This window comes from Myxine glutinosa, chromosome 6 (genome assembly GCF_964187855.1).
Source record: "Myxine glutinosa chromosome 6, kmMyxGlut1.1, whole genome shotgun sequence".
Taxonomy (NCBI): domain Eukaryota; kingdom Metazoa; phylum Chordata; class Myxini; order Myxiniformes; family Myxinidae; genus Myxine; species Myxine glutinosa.
The window spans coordinates 83,243,553-83,261,470 of NC_136266.1; the positions used below are offsets into that span (position 1 = coordinate 83,243,553).

The 17,918-nt window shown below is 44.1% G+C and overlaps 1 protein-coding gene across 4 annotated transcripts in view; it reads right to left on the minus strand.

Moving 5' to 3' along the window:
* Positions 1-890: 890 nt before the first annotated feature.
* The window catches only part of LOC137430023 (SID1 transmembrane family member 1), a 145,237-nt gene continuing 128,209 nt past the window's right edge, over positions 891-17,918 (minus strand). For 2 of the 4 annotated variants that reach the window (XM_078780062.1, XM_078780063.1), the window contains 5 exons: positions 10,717-10,846; positions 9,956-10,009; positions 8,882-9,001; positions 8,339-8,452; positions 891-2,151 (listed from right to left, as the gene is read on the minus strand). In XM_078780062.1, the coding sequence (XP_078636188.1) occupies positions 2,059-2,151; positions 8,339-8,452; positions 8,882-9,001; positions 9,956-10,009; positions 10,717-10,846 (511 nt within the window). In that variant the 3' untranslated portion in view covers positions 891-2,058. Of the gene's footprint in view, positions 2,152-8,338; positions 8,453-8,881; positions 9,002-9,955; positions 10,010-10,716; positions 10,847-10,997; positions 11,163-17,918 lie in introns of those variants that run through there. The other 2 variants (XM_078780064.1, XM_078780065.1) reach the window with 2 other exon arrangements.

Here is a 17,918-nt window from a genome sequence, read left to right on the forward strand (position 1 = left end):
ACACAAGCTTCTGTTGGAAGCTGGAATGATCGAACCGGTCAATGTGGCCCCTTGGATCTCCAACTTGGTGGTTGCCAGGAAAAAGTCAGGAGAAAAAGTATCTGTGTGGATCTTTGTGCAGGAAACAAGGCTGTCATCCCAGACAAATAACCCCTGACCACATCTGAGGAACTGACAACCCAGTTCTACGGCTCCACATTTTTTTCAAAGCTGGACCTTTGCCTGGGATATCTCCAGGTGCCCCTCCACCCCGATAGCAGGGACCTCACGACGTTTGTCACCCAAGCAGGAGTATTCCTCTGCACGAGGATGCCTTTTGGCCCCAGGCTGCTTTCAGAAAGTTATGTCCTCCATCCTCGCAGGGGTTCCAGGACTGGCTGTTCACCTAGACGACATTGTCATACATGGGTCTAACTGATCGATCCATAATGTGCGGCTGCACAGAGTGTTTGAGGCACTCGGCAAACACAATGTCTCCTTTAACGGTGGGAAGTGTATGTTTGCTGTGCCGGACAATGAATTTGTAACATGAGTTACAACTCAAAGTTAAAGTCAAAGTGAAAAAGTTACAACTTCTGTTGAATTATCTTTCACTTTCCAGCCTCGTTAGTCCATGTTCGAAAAAAGGAGCCATGTCTGTCTGTTTGTCCTGCTATAACTTGAGAACGGATTAACGAATTTCAATGAAACCAATGATGGCGGATTCAGGGAACTTCCAGGAAGGTTAGTGATGCAAAAATGAAGGATTGTGTATGGGCACATATTTTGGAAGTTTTAAGTTCATAAATCCGTCTCGTCTATATTATGGTTGGCGACATATTGAAAGAGACATTCAAACTGATATTGAAATTGGACACTATAAAATGGGAAATGGTTTTAAGAAGACAATGTTTCCTGCAACCATTTATTCTAAAATTAAGTATACATGGCCATGAAGCACAAACATTCAGGAATGTCACGCATGTTGTTTGCTTGTGCGAGCGTCCGTGCATGCGGACGTGCGTGCGTGCGTGCGTAAGCAAAGGACCGAATTCTAATTTGGTGTGTGGGTGCAACTAGGCATATGGAAGACCCCTATTGAAAATTAGGTCGCCACGTCAAAATCCAAGATGGCCGCCGCCATGTATGTCTGACGCCATGTATGTCTGAACATTGTGAGTGGAATATCTTGAAAAATAAGCGAAGTACCAACTTCTAATCTGGTGCGTGCGTGTATATTGGCATAAGGAAGAACACTATTGAAAATTGGGTCGCCACGTCAAAATCCAAGATGGCCGCCACCATATATATGTCTGAACTTTGTGAGTGAAATATCTTGAAAAATAAACGAACTACTAAATTCTAATCTGGTTTTTGGGTGTATCTAGGCATAAGGAAGAACGCTGTTGAAAATTGGGTCGCCACGTCAAAATCCAAGATGGCCGCCACCATATATATGTCTGAACTTTGTGAGTGAAATATCTTGAAAAATAAACGAACTACTAAATTCTAATCTGGTTTGTGGGTGTATCTAGGCATAAGGAAGAATGCTGTTGAAAATTGGGTCGCCACGTCAAAATCCAAGATGGCCGCCGCCATGTATGTCTGAACGTTGTGAGCGAAATATCTTGAAAAATAAACGAACTACTAAATTCTAATCTGGTTTTTGGGTGTATCTACGCATAAGGGAGAACGCCATTGAAAATTGGGTCGCACGTCAAAATCCAAGATGGCCGCCTTGCGTCTTCCACTTTGTCAACTCACATCACTTCAACGACGGGGGACCTAGGCGTAATGCTTGTTATGATAGTGTGTGTTGATTGTTCCCCTGTATTAATTCAACCAGTGAGATATTAAACCGTTAACACACACACACACACACACACACACACACACACACACACACACACACACACACACACACACACACACACACCAAATCGAGAGAGACTATCATTGGCAGGCACAGTAAAAGGACAGTCATCATTCATGCCGTTGTTTCCATTCCCCATCCTGCTTGAACCAATTCCAATCCATTCTCCTGATAGGAAGCTCCAATGGTTGATTGGGTGACCAGCATCAGGCATCGGAACTCCATCGGTCAGAAATCAGAATGCCGGCATCAGGCTTTTGGTATCCATAGCAAAGATTTTGTTCCAAATGAAGAATGACCTGCGGAATATTTTGGGGGAGATTAAAGAGAAATCTGAATGGAGTATTACCCAAAACAACTACCCCAAGGTGGCAGTGTGTAATGGTCACATTGGTTCACAAAGCCTGATGTAAACACAAGTATTAGCCAGCATTGTTTCCTGAACAGAATATGAGAGTTGGATAAAACCTGTGCTACACATGTACAACACCAATTCTAACCTAAAGCACATACGTTTTTTTAACCACAAAATTGTTTCCCACATTTGTTACAAAACTAGCTGGAATCCCGTGGTAAAAATACCATGGTAGAAAAAGGGAAAAAGGAAGTCTTTTATTTTTGCTCTGATTAAAAGATCTCAAAATTAAAAACCTCATATCTCTCAACAGCAAAGTTATTGTAGCACATCGTCGGTTTAGATGAGATGGATTTCTGAGAAATGTGAATGTCAGGTGCATTCCAGGGTAAAAGTTGGGAACCTCACTTTTTACCATAATTAGGGTATGCTGAATTCGATTAACCCGGTTCCCAAGCCGAGATGGTTCTGTGCACATTATATATTCTGCAGACGAATGCTTCTGCAGATTTGATTGTCTCCTCTGTGAGTTCACCAATGCCCAAGTTCTTCAGCAGTTTATGGTGCTTTTTGAAGACTTTCCATGATGTTCGTTTGGTGTGATTTGAAAAATAGGATGTGGTGTCACACCCAGTTAATGCGTGAAATGGAAGCAGTGCTGTGGACAAACTTCGCGGGAGATTGTTTAAAACAGCATCAATTGGTGTATAACGCCGTTTCTTTGATGTACCTGACATCATCCAAAGATGTGCACGTGGGAAGTGGGAAATTCAAAACTCAAAAACTCAAAATTCGGCTTGGGAACCGGGTTAATCGAATTCAGCATACCCTAATTATGTTAGAAAGTAAGGGTCCCAACTTTTACCCAAAAATGCACCTAGAAGCTTATGCATGGCCTTTTCCCAAAAATCAGTCTGGTCTAGTTCATATTGGTACCTCAGCTCATTTTACACAATGAAAGTACCGATTCTAGGTTGGGAGTGGGTTTGAGACGCTTAGTGTCCGCACCGATAGCACTCCGCGTCCGGTGCAGTGATCGCTCGGACTTCAGCCCCCATTTGTGGGTCGGGTGTGAGGGAGTATCAACATACATAGCCGGCTCAGGAGTTCCATCGAAGCACGGTGGCGCTTGTCTCAGCGACTTGGCTTATACCATAGTTACATTTCAACAACTAGAGGGCAAGGTTGGATTAAATCAGATTAGAAAGCTTAGCCGCCATCATCGTTCCGGGAAAAATTGCATCTGAAATCAATCTGAAGTACTTGAAAGCTTCCGGAAAGCTGTGTTTGCTTCAATTGTACCAACCAAAGGAGGAGACACAGTGGAATTTCCTTTCATAAGTGAGTAGTATAGTACATAACGTCAAACAAGTAGAAACTCTCTACTTGAGAGTAGTAAAGTAACTTTACTAGTAACTTAGTAACTTTACTACTTTACTTTACCCCCACCCCCCCTCCCCCACCCACAGACCCCTTTAGACTCTGATTTTTTAATGCCTTGAATAAACTTTGGTACATCACATGTGATGAAGGTTGTAGTCAAGTTTCGTCGAAATCGTCTGTGTAGTTCTCGGGAAGAGAGCAAATATCTGTTTTGGCATAGTACCCAATCCCCAACATGCCCCCAACCCCAACACACCTCCCCTTCCCGTAGATCCCCTTATTGAGCGCAGATTTTGATACGGTCAATACACCTTCGTTAGGCATCCGACATGCAGCTTGTGACCAAGTTTCATCAAAATTGTGTGTTCGGTTCAAGCAATAATGACTGATGTGTTTATGGACTCACTCACTCATTCCACTCATTCCACTCATTGACTGACTTACCTACAGACACTGCTCGATCGCATAAGCTCACCGGACTAAAGTCCAGGTGAGCTAAAAACGAGTTTCATTTACCTGGTGAAAAGTCAGATTAGTTTTCGGAAGCCTTTTTAACATAACATGAATCATTGATCAGCGAGAGATCTCCAAAGGTACGTGGGTGTGGTGGGTACCCATTTATTTTATATCAATTAATTATTTAAAAAATTAGAACTGCGCATCAAAAAAGCTACACATATCGAACAAAGTTTCAAATAGAGCACCTCGCTGCTATTAGTCAGGTTTGTTATGTAATTTCGTTCTTTTTTTGTGGAGATTAGCAAAACTATACATTTTTGGAAAGCTGATAGCACCAGGAATCCGAAAAACCATGTTTCCATTTGCGCAAATTTTTCTTTGGCGGCCATATTGGATTTTCAAAATGGCCACCATCGGAAACCTATTTTTCGCGATATCTCAACATCCGAACCACCTAGAGTGCTGATTCCAACACCTATACCCACATTTTTGGGGATGAGGAATCACATGAAGCCATCTAAAATAATCTACACCTACCCTGGGATACCAGGTGGCAGCCTACAGCGGATTTTCAAGATGGCCGCCATCGGAAACCAGTTTTTTCACGATATCTCAACAGCCGAAACACCTAGAGTACTGATTCCAACACCTATACCTACATTTTTGGGGATGAGGAATCACATGGAACCATCTAAAATGATGTACACCTACCGTGGGATACCAGGTGGCAGCCTACAGTGGATTTTCAAGATGGCCACTTTCAGGAAACATGTTTTTTTCTGAATATGTATCACATTGAGTGATGTTTCGCTACATTGTGGCACACGGATCATAATTATGAAACCACATCCCTCATATATCCTAAACAGGTGATTTATGTATTCAAGAGGTAAGTATATAGAGATGAGGCTATACAATCCATAATTATACATGTAATAATTACTTTTATTTGAACATAGAATATTTCCCATAGATGAAATTTTATCTTTGTCAGCATTCATCAACATTTTGTCCTCATAGGTTTTCAAATGTCCTCATCACTGTCGTCAGAGCAGAGAACAGGTTGACAGTCATCGTCGTTTTCACATTCGGAGCTGCACAAACACAAGTCTGTGCATGCCAAGTCATTGGCACGGCACGAACACCGTCTCGATGAGCAGTCTCCTTTGCACTGACATCTGACCATCTCAAGTATTGCTTTCGGTGCTGGTGGTACATCTGTCATTAGTGGTTTCAATTCCCCATCGTTGTCCTTGAAGTAGCCATGTTGCTGTGGATCCAGGAACACTTGATGTGCGATAGTAGCCTGAGCCCATACCCTTGCCTGAAGATGTACACGATCAACATGCTGATTTAGAGCCCCTAGCGTTGGAGGTAACTTGTGACTTTCAGTCATGTGTTTACAGAAGAGGTACCAGCGCAACTCCGGAATGCTGTTGATACATATTCCCTTTGGTACGTACACTGCACATACAAATCTTGCCAAGTTGGACATCTGATCTGCGGTCACATCTGCAGCATCACCGAGCATTCTCATGGCCTGTATCACGTCACTATCGGCTCTGACGAAAGCTTCAAACCATGTTGTTTTGCCTATTCGCGAAAACCGTCCAGTATTGTCTGCTCCTGTGAATGTGTGGAATGCTGGCAATGCCTTGGCCTTTTCGACGCCAAGATTGTTCCAGATTGGTTGTACTTGCACAAGGCCCGACACAAGGGAGACACCAGTGTTTTTGAGCAGAACATCATAGTTAGCTATGACCAAGACCAGGACATCCGTATCAGGAGAGAAGAAGGTAAGCTGTTCTGCGTTGGGATTGCGGCGAGTTGCCAGCACTGCTTGGTGAATCATCAGAGTGTCTGCCTCTTCATGATTATTGTCTTCAAAATGCACGCCTTTGTTGCTCTTGGCCTTTCCTGCTGCACATACAATTATCAGCTTGGAGGCATCTCTGTTGTACTCCAACGTTTTCTCAGCCAGATATTCTGCCAAATCTGACTTTGTCTGATCGTGTGACAAGAACCGCTTCATGGTGATGTGTTGGATCTTGGTATTGTCCTTCACTTGGTACTGGACTGGATTGTGCCCCCCTCGTCTTTTTTGTCTTGTGCTTTGCTTCAACGAATCGGCCTTGTAAGTATCAAACACGAGGATAACTTCGTCAAAATGTCTTGTCAGTGACATCAATCTGGTATTAAAGCTGACACTGAGATCTTCAACGGTTACTGTTGCAGCTGGTTTTGTCGACAATTTCTGTACAAGAACCATGGCGTCGACTACTGCTATTTTCATAGCTGCAGAGTTATGGACTTGACTGAGTTGAGGACTTGAGGTCGGAGCTAAGTCACCCGGAGCTAAATCTCCATGTTTCACAAGGAGATGGATTAACTTTGACTTGTCAAGGCAAGGAAGCAGGTCACCGTTTGGTGCAAACAAGGCGCGAGGTGTAAGGGTGAATTCGTAGTTGCCTATTGCGTCTTTCTGGTCAACATCACGGCTTGATTTTGTCAATATCATCAGCCTTCCATACAAGTCTTTTGTTTCCTTCAAGTCGACTGACTTGTCCCTGAGCATGATCTTGGTCTTCTTCACATCAGACAAGTACATCTTGTTGTTTTCTTTTTTCACGGGTGCAAATAAGCTGACTGTTCCGTTGATTCTTTCGTCAACATACTCTTCGTACAAGTGTTGACCAATGTTGTCGATATTCAGGATTTGTGACGTGTGCTCCTCTGGGACATAGGCATGTGTGATCAAGTTGTATATGCTATTTCCTTCTGTGGTAAATGGATTGCCATGACTCATGATAGCAGCCTTGATCTTTTCAACCGCTGTATTGTTCAGATTTACTGCCCTCGGACTAAGTTCGTGGTGTTCTGTCACTTTGTCTGTTTTGGTGTCGAACTGATCTTTGAATTCTCTGGTCAGCCGTGACAATTCTGGAGAGGCCATAAAGAATCTCTGCCTTGCATTGGCATTATTGGAGATGCCTGGAAGTCCAGAATGAACCTTCATTGCTCTGTTTTCCTGTTCACAAGCGTGGTCTGCACTGATTGATACAAAGGGGATGCTAGATTTCGTTACTGAGATATTTCCATTCTCGAGTTCCCTGTATGTGGCCGGATGCGTCTTCCTCAGGTCATACATATCTGCTATGTATCGCGGCCAAAGCCGTTTGTATTTGATACGATCCATGGAGAAAAATAGCTTGCTGAGTGCCTCACCAGATTCGAGGTGGAGTTTGAGATCTGCATCCCGAGAAGCTTCCACAAAGAACAGAATTGTCTCCACTCGATGCAGGTAATTCATCAAGGACTTGAACATGGCTTTTTTGGATTGTTCTGTTTCCCAAGTCTTGAATATGTTCACAACATCAGCTGTAGTGATGACTCTAGGTGGTTCGGATGTTGAGATATCGCGAAAAATAGGTTTCCGATGGCGGCCATTTTGAAAATCCAATATGGCCGCCAAAAAAAAATTTGCGCAAATGGAAACATGGTTTTTCGGATTCCTGGTGCTATAAGCTTTCCAAAAATGTATAGGTTTGCTAATCTCCACAAAAAAAGAACGAAATTATAAATCTGAACATAATGAACCTGACTATATTGGAGAATTTAAATTGCATTAGATGTGGCAATAAATGTGAATTATCGCTTCCAGCTTGCCAGCTCGATTACAAAAGACGCCATTTGCATTTTTGCCCCCACCATCCCTATCCCGTTTAGAATCTCGTTTGGGCACGGACAACTTTCTAGGAAAGGTTATTTAAGGATGATTTTACATGAATATTGAATATTAAAAAAAAAAAATTATATATCATGATTATTTTTTTTTTCTTGTGTAAGATAAACAAGGTTTGAGATAATAATGCCAAGCTCGATATCGAGTTATTTCATTATTTATGCTTTTTATATTGTGAGTGGTAGAGAAAGCTCACTTGTGAGCAATGGTTGCTAAAATAAGAGACTATAAAGGGTAAGAAGACCACAATACATCATATGAGGAAAAGTACAAAAAGGACGAATAATGCTGAAGGCATTGAGTGATTCATTGTCTTTTGTTTTAGGCAAAAACTCCTTTCCGGAAAGGAAATAGTTGGTTTTACAAAACCCAACTGTTTTACAGTTGTCCGGCTGTAAAACATCGGTTAAGGAAAAATAAAAAAGACGTGAAGAGTTTGAGGGTAAAGACCGTTTAAGTCCGCAAGACTCGTTGAGAGACAGACAAAAATGAGGGTCAATGAGTGGAAACAAAGACAAAGAAACAGATGGGAAGTGGGAAGGAATACCAGCAATGAGAAGAAGATTGCAAAAGACGAAGAAAAGTGCCAAATGTCATGGTTGTCAAAGTATCCGAAAATATCACATGGTCGGTTGAACTCGCGGGACTGGGAAGGAGTTATCTGAAATGGAAAAAGAGTAAAACAATTCATTCAGTATACTGGTCACATTTACAATTATTATCAAAGTGAAAATTGACAAGAAATCTTTGCAACGGACTGCGTGGTAGTCTAAGAGAAAATAGACATGGCGGAAGATGAAGAAGAACTTCCAGCTTTATCAATACGTTTTATTGAACATCAAGTGGTAAACTATTTTCATTATAGGACAGACTTGACTGTATGCCTGGGTGTGAGGTACACAAGTATACCACTCAGAGCGGTGTGTCATTTTGATAATGCTCTTATTCTAAACACAGTAATAATTCTTGAGATTCCCGACACTCATTTTATTTTGGACAAAATTTAAGATCAAATTGAAGTGATGAAAGGAAACTTTTTAAAAAAGAAAAAGAGGAAAGCAGGAAAAGGGAACTGAAGATAAACACAAACCTGCCAACTGTATGTTGTCCGGTTGAAGAAGAAGCATGCAACACTCCAAAACATAACGGCAATGACCAAGAGGACCACCGTGCAGCAGTTGACTATGTAAGCCCGACGCTTCCTCACACACTGAGATAACACAAATGATGAAAAAGATTTAAATGATATATACACATATACATACATACTGCAACAAAAATTGACTTTTAGGGGTTAAAAGGATAATTAGCTAATTACCTCCGCCACCAAAGGTGGATGGAGGTAATGTTTTCACCCATGTTTGTGCGTCTGTGAACATGATATCTCAAAAGATTGAGGCTGGTTTTGGATGAAATTTGGTGGAGAGGTTGGGTGTGTGACAAGGACGAAATGATTAGATTTTGGTGAAGATCCTCTGAAAGAATATAATGAGTCAATTAGCCACATGTGAAAAAAGTGAACTTGATTGGACCAAAACCCTAAAGAAAATGATAATAATAATTAATTCAGCGAGAGATCTCCAAAGGTTATGACCATGAACCACAACCCAAAAGGGGAGGGTGATGTGATGCAATTGTGATGAGAGAAAAAAAGGAAAGCAATGCAATTTGCTCAATCTTTCTACGTCAGCATACATTTAATGTCACCAACGTGTGGTTCTCAACCGAATCCCTTCATTTTCTCTCCCCGTCAAGGCTGGGGTGCCACGAGCAGTATTCTGGGCCTAGTCCTATTCCTGATCTTTATCAATGATCTCTTTGAATCTCTAGAAAATTCCCTTTATTTAATTGCTGATGGCGAAAGATGAAACCCTCCATTGGACACCCTCCATCGAGACATCCCTCATCCTTCAGATAGGCAGACAGGCAGCGCCATTGCTTTGATGCCACAGGAAGTGATGGAACTTTCCCCAGCTCAGTGGCTGTGCTTGTCTCGTCAAACAGTCATGTGTTGTCTCGTGTATTCAGCTGTATGTCCATATGTTTGGCGTGTGTGTGTGTGGCAGCCACTACGAGCAACCGTTTGTTTGGCAACCGTTTGCTCGTCAGTGAGTCTTCACCCAGACCAAAACCTCGTATGTGTTGTAAGGAAAGAAAAACATACCTCGTCAGGAGTATTGTGAGAGTCACGATTGGGCTCTCTTTTCCTCCTCAAGAACTGTGAAAGAGAGCATCAGTGGAAGATGTGACAGAATGAGCTAATGAGGAGCCAGCAGGTGAAAATGCATGATTTATCGATAAATATATATATATATATATATATATATATATATATGTGCTCTGTCCCCCAAATATTCCTACAGGTCGCACAAGATCTGCCAGCAACCCTCTGATGGTTAAACTGCCGAAATCTCGGCTCTCCGCTCACCTTCACTCTTTCATTCCTCTTTTCTCCCGCCTCTGGAACAAACTCCCTCACTCCCTTCAATCCCACTCCTCCCTCCAGGTCTTTAAAACAGCTGTTCACCACCATCTCTTATCTTCCCCCATCCAAAACCTTGATCTTTTCTACCCCCGCTAATTCACCCCAGATCCACCTTGTTTGAAATTCCAACTTCTTTCCTGGAAGTCCTGGCAGTGTCCATATGTTTTATACCTCTCCCACTGCCCCCTTCCCACGCCCCCCCCCCCCAAAGCCCTCGCCCTCTCTCAGATCTCTCGATGTCTCCATGTCTCTCGGTCCCTGCTCTCAAATGTCGTGTTTGTGTCCTTCCCCCTCTCTCCCCATCTTGTCTACCGCTCCCTATGTTATATGTTTTATGTGTCGGTTTGTCTTTCTGTGTGATTAATGTTCGCTCTTTCACGAGCCTCGATCTTGTATACAAAAAATAAAAAAAAAATAAAAAAAATATATACATTCAGTACCTTCTTTACTTTGCATAGGAGGATGAGCAGCACAGAAAATAATATCCTTATGAAGAAGGTAAAAAGGAGGAATGTGGAGTATGGGGTCAGTTTAACATGCATGACGTTCCTCACTCCAACACACAAAAGCCTGCAAAGGAACAAGAGAACAAACATTAATACTGACGATGATTTGTTTTAGGATGATAATGATGGCTTACTTATTTTGTCACCTGATACCTTGTGGTTTAGAGCCTGGTGTTGGCTTAGCGGTTAGGGTGCCGGCTTTCGATCCTAGGATCCTGGGTTCGAATCCTGGTGTTGGCTTCGCGGTTCGGGTGTCGGCTTGGGATCCCAGGATCCTGGGTTTGAATCCTGGTCGATCGCTCAATTAACGCCAGGGGGGTTGACTCAGCCTGTCATCCTTCCAAGGTCAGCAAATTGAGTGCCAGTTCACTGGTAATTGCCTGTGTGTCAGAAGAGGCGACTAACAGGGTTGGCGGCAGGAAGAGCATCCGGCTGTAAAACATTGCTTCAAAAAGGGGACCAAGGTGCCCGAAAAAGTTGGCCCGAAAAGGTTGGCCCGAAAAAGGGACCACGGTGCCCGAAAAGGTTGGCCCGAAAAAGGGACCACGGTGCCCGAAAAGGTTGGCCCGAAAAAGGGACCATGGTGCCCGAAAAGGTTGGCCCGAAAAAGGGACCACGGTGCCCGAAAAAGTTGGCCCGAAAAAGGGACCACGGTGCCCGAAAAGGTTGGCCCGAAAAAGGGACCACGGTGCCCGAAAAGGTTGGCCCGAAAAAGGGACCATGGTGCCCGAAAAGGTTGGCCCGAAAAAGGGACCACGGTGCCCGAAAAGGTTGGCCCGAAAAAGGGACCATGGTGCCCGAAAAGGTTGGCCCGAAAAAGGGACCATAGTGCCCGAAAAGGTTGGCCCGAAAAAGGGACCACGGTGCCCGAAAAGGTTGGCCCGAAAAAGGGACCACGGTGCCCGAAAAGGTTGGCCCGAAAAAGGCCAACCCCTGCTCTGAGGGGGAAAATGGCCTCTAAACGCGGTTCCTACCTTGAGGTTTAGGTTTTTTTTAACCAAAGGCTAACGGTACAATCCCTGAAAGAAAAACGGTTGCTCCCTTGCAGTATAGTGTTTTTAACCAAAGGCTAAGGATCCTTGAAAGAAAAACGGTTGGCGTTTGCCAGCCATAGAAATGGGGTATCCAGCCATAGAAACCTCACCTTCAAAACTCACAAATGCACTTCTAAAGCATAGACACAGTAGGACAAAAATAACTAACGGTGGACATTGGACAACCCAGAGGAAATGAGCTGCACAGGCAAAATTGACTGTATTTGTGACTGTGACCAACCTAACATTGCTTATAGATCCCAACTAGATTTAAATGAGAACAAAAATGATGACGGATAGGAATGATCAATGTTTGAATGATGACAGGAAGAAGTCGTTGAAATTCTTAGGAGAAGAAGAGTTTATAATTGTTGTCTTCAACAAATTAGGGCAAAGTACAAGGATTATTGGTTGAAACAAAGAAAAATATTTTTTAAATTCTGGTGTGCAGATCAAAAGGTCATTGGGGGCAATGGTGTTCTCATTACAAAGATTTATCCAAAAAGCGATGGAGGTAAAACAATTCAGAAGTAGAACAAGTACAGATACATTCAAAGTACACCGCCCCCATGCCAAATATTTAAATATCCACCAGCGCGGCATTGCCGCAATACCACAGTGCAGCTCATAGAGGCTGCATTGGGAGGGAGAGGTGTACGCTAATTGATTAATTGTAGAATTAAAATCAATAAAAGATTATCACAAATTATTTTCTTAATCAATTGGCTAATAGCATAACTAAACCACTCGTGCTTCATCCGAAGATGTATCTTTTAGAATTTAATTAAATAAGTCATTAATAAAAAATTTAATAATTAATTGATTCACCAATAAATAATTAATCGATTAAATGATTAATCAATAAATCAAAAATATCCTTGATAGCCACATCACTTGGTCACTGTCATGTCCAAATATTAGCTTCTGAGCTCAAAAGGTGCCTGAGATATTTGCCAAATGAGAAAGAAAATAAATAAATGATTAATAATGAAAGAAAATAAATAATAATCATTAAAAAATTAAATTATCAATCAATTCGGTCACAGAACACATAAACCACCACCATTTCATCAGAATCTGTAACTGGGATTTTTTTTTTTTTTAGTAATTAATCGAATAATTAAATAATTAATCGATTCATTGATTAATTGATTAATCAATAAATCAAAAATATCCTTGATAGCCACATCACTTGGTCACTCATGTCCAAATATTAGCTTCTGAGCTCAAAAGGTGCCTGAGATATTGGCCAAATGAGAAAGAAGTTAATAAATGATTAATAATGAAAATAAATAAATAATCATAAAAAAATTAAATTATTAATCAATTCGGTCAGAGAACACATAAACCACCACCATTTCATCAGAATCTGCAACTTAAATTGTTTTTTTGTCATTAATCAAATAATTAAATAATTAATCGATTAATTGATTAATTGATTAATTAATAAATCAAAAATAGCCTTTGCAGCGAAATCACCTGGTCATTGGCATGTCCAAATATCAGCTTCCTAACTCAAAAGGTGCCTGAGTTAATGGTCAGAAGAGAAAGGAAATTTGATTAAATAAATAAGTACTTAATTCATCGCTAATAATTAAATAACTCCTCAATTAATTGATTAATCAAAAAACAAAAAAAACTTTTTTGACAAAGGTCTTGCTCACTATTGTGCCGAAATTTCAGCTTCCTAGCTCAAAGGATGGCTGAGATATCGCCCGGACAAACAAACAAGAAAGAAAGAAAGAAAGAAAGAAAGCAAGAAAGAAAGCAAGAAAACAAACAACGAGAGTGAAAACTGAGTACTCACTTTCAGCGTGCGTCACTGCCGAGCCCCCTTCGGTGCCTGGCAATGACGTTTCGCAATGCCTGGAGATGGCATAGGAAAGGTGCGGTGTACAACAAACAACGAGAGTGAAAACTGAGTACTCCCTTTCAGCGTGCGTCACTGCCGAGCCCCCTTCGGTGCCCAGCAATGACGATTTGCAATGCCTGGAGATGGCATAGGAAAGGTGCGGTGTACAATAATGACACTGAAAATTATTATTTCAGAATATTACGTTTTTGGTGGAACTATGGAGCCTTATGTTTTGAGCCTTGTGTGATTGGTTTAGATGAAGATGGTGTTGGTGAAGATGGCGATGTCATGTTCGTAGTGCAGATGCAATCGCTGGTCACATGTTCACTTGAGTTTGGAAGGTTTTGTTATTCCATGCAATTGACGTTTATCAGGGATGATAAATCAGTTAAATTAGTCCAGAAGAAATAAAGCACAACACCGCACGGACACGACACCGGCACAGTACAGACACGAACACGACACAGACTATTAGTCTAGAAGACATACAGCAGAACACAGCACGGACATGACACCGGCACAGAACAGACACGAACATGACACAGACTATTAGTCTAGAAGAAATACAACACAACACCGCACGGACACGACACGGACACGGCACAGACACGACACTGACACGGCACAGACACGACACTGACACGGCACAGACACGACACGGACACGGCACAGACACGACACGAACACGGCACAGACACGACACGAACACGGCACGGACACGACACGAACACGGCACGGACACGACACGAACACGGCACGGACACGACACGAACACGGCACGGACACGACACGAACACGGCACGGACACGACACGAACACGGCACGGACACGACACGAACACGGCACGGACACGACACGAACACGGCACGGACACGACACGAACACGAACACGGCACGGACACGACACGAACACGACACGAACACGGCACGGACACGACACGAACACGGCACGGACACGACACGGACACGGCACGGACACGACACGGACACGGCACGGACACGGCACGGACACGGCACGGACACGGCACGGACACGACACGGACACGGCACGGACACGACACGGACACGGCACGGACACGACACGGACACGGCACGCTCGAACACCGCCCAGGCACGCTCGAACACCGCCCAGGCACGCTCGAACACCGCCCAGGCACGCTCGAACACCGCCCAGGCACGCTCGAACACCGCCCAGGCACGCTCGAACACCGCCCAGGCACGCTCGAACACCGCCCAGGCACGCTCGAACACCGCCCAGGCACGCTCGAACACCGCCCAGGCACGCTCGAACACCGCCCAGGCACGCTCGAACACCGCCCAGGCACGCTCGAACACCGCCCAGGCACGCTCGAACACCGCCCAGGCACGCTCGAACACCGCCCAGGCACGCTCGAACACCGCCCAGGCACGCTCGAACACCGCCCAGGCACGCTCGAACACCGCCCAGGCACGCTCGAACACCGCCCAGGCACGCTCGAACACCGCCCAGGCACGCTCGAACACCGCCCAGGCACGCTCGAACACCGCCCAGGCACGCTCGAACACCGCCCAGGCACGCTCGAACACCGCCCAGGCACGCTCGAACACCGCCCAGGCACGTTCGAACACCGCCCAGGCACGTTCGAACACCGCCCAGGCACACTCGAACACCGCCGACCAAATGGGCGCCAATTGCTTTGTCTCACTGTAGCTGGCTGACCAATCCTGGATGTTACATGTTCGTCCAGTTCCATACTTTCCTGGGATGCCATTTGTGTCTGTGGTTGTGTTGTGTGTGTGTGTCGTGTCTGTGTCTGTGTCTGGGTCTGTGTCTGGGTCTGTGTGTCCGTATGTGTCATGCTGTTACTATGATGTGTCGTGTCCGTGCTGTTACCGTGAAGTGTCGTGCTGTTACCGTGAAGTGTCGTGCTGTGTGTGTCATGTCCGTGTCATGTCCATGTTTGTCATGCCATTGTGATGTCCCGTCACAATGGTGGGGCTGGGATTATATGGGGGAAGTGGTGGGGGGGGGGGGGGGGGGGGAGGGGAGGTGGAGGGTGGTCGTGGGTATTGTTGACTCAGGTGATAATTGTTGACTAAGGTTTGTCTGCCTGTGAGGGTGATATCTCAAAAAAGTTAGGGACTGATTTAAACCAAATTTGGTGGACAGATTGGGTGTGTGACAAGGATGAATTGATTAGATTTTGGTGAAGATCCCGATCTGGACACCACAATGTTTTAAGTGATTCTTCACCATTGAGAGATAGTGCCAAAACGATATATTGCAGGATATCTAAAAAAGTTATGGATTCCGCCAAAACTTGGTGGACAAGTTGGGCGTGTGACAATAACTGATTGATTCGATTTTGGTGAAGATCCAGATCCGGACACCACAATGTTTTAAGTGATTCTTCACCATCGAGAGATAGTGCCAAAACGATATATTGCAGGATATCTCAAAAAGTGATGGATTCCGACAAAACTTGGTGGACAAGTTGGGCGTGTGACAATAACTGATTGATTCGATTTTGGTGAAGATCCAGATCCGGACACCACAATGTTTTAAGTGATTCTTCACCATTGAGAGATAGTGCCAAAACGATATATTGCAGGATATCTCAAAAAGTGATGGATTCCGCCAAAACTTGGTGGGCAAGTTGGGTGTGTGACAATAACTGATCGATTCGATTTTGGTGAAGATCCAGATCCGGATCTGGATGCATGAATAAAAAAATTAAAAAATCAGTAATCCTTCACCATTGAGAGATGGGGCCACAAACTACAGACTTGGCATTTAATATGGAATATATATTTTTTCTTGACTTGGGTTTACTTTCTTAACTCAGTATATCAATCTGGTGAGTTTCTTTTACACTTTGGTGATTTATTTGTTAAAAGAACCATGTCACTGATTGTCTGTCGCAGCAAGAAGTCAACAACAGGATTATATCACAGGTGGCGTGGCAAAATGTACCGACAGGTGCATTTGATGATTGGCTTCACAGTCGGGTATACAAGGGTTGTTGCGTTCTGTATCAGTGGAAAACAACTGCTGCACGTCTCCAAAAGTTATTACCGCTTCCTCTAGAGATGGTCCGTCAACTCGACAATGCTGCTCGTCATGGAGTGGTGGCTTTACTAAATTACGGCATGAAACAGCGTGCTATTGCTCGGCAGTATGGCATCACTCAAGGTCGTGTCAAAGATCCTGAAACGAAATGCTCAGAGGGGTGTCCCTACTCCAATACCGAGGCCAGGACGTCCCCGCAGAACCACAAGGAGGGATGATCGCCAGCTGCACCGGTTAGTCCGCAATGGCCGTACCAAGTCAGCTAATCAGCTTAGGGCTGAGTGGCAGCAACTGACAAATGTGCCTGTATCCAGAAGGCTAGTCAACCAACGACTGGTTCAAGCAGGCTATCGTGCCAGGCGTCCCCTGAGAAAGCCAAGCCTGACCAGACAACACCACCAGCGCCGATTGCAGTGGGCCAGAGAGCACCGTCAATGGCAGCCAGGACACTGGAATCATGTGATCTTCAGTGATGAGTCTAGATTTCTGGTCTATCATCAAGATGGCCGCGTCCGAGTGCGCAGACAAGTTCATGAAGCCTACAACAAAGATTGTATAGTGCCAAGAGTCCAAGCTGGAGGTGGTGGGGTGACCGTTTGGGCTGCTTTTCATGCAGGGGGCAAAACTGACCTGGTTGTTCTGAATGGAAACCTGAACCAGTTCAAGCACAGGGTCATTCTGGAAGAAACATTGCTTCCATTTGCTCGTGCAGCCTTTCGAGGAAACATTGTCTTCCAATATGACAATGCACGGCCTCATCGTGCTCGCATGATCCAACACTTTTGCTGACCGTGGTGTAGAGCATATGGAGTGGCCTGCCATGTCCCCGGATATGAATCCGATAGAGAACTTGTGGGCAGAACTAACGCGTCAAATCGACCACTTGGACCAGCAGCCGACCTCTGTGCGTGAATTGCAGCAGGCTATTGTCACTGCATGGCAAGCAATTCCTGTCCAAACCTTGGCAAATCTCGTGAACAGCATGCCTCAACGTGTATGTGCTCTCCTGAATGCTCGTGGGGGTTATACGAAGCACTGAACTGTAATTTTACTGTCTGTAATCCCAGTCGTAATTTAACTTTTGTTTTTGTTAAAAAAATTTTTGGCTGATGTGCAAAATAAAGATATACTTCTGGAAAATGTACAGAAGTTTAACACAGTACTGTCCATGAATTGAGTTCGATATCAGTTTACATCA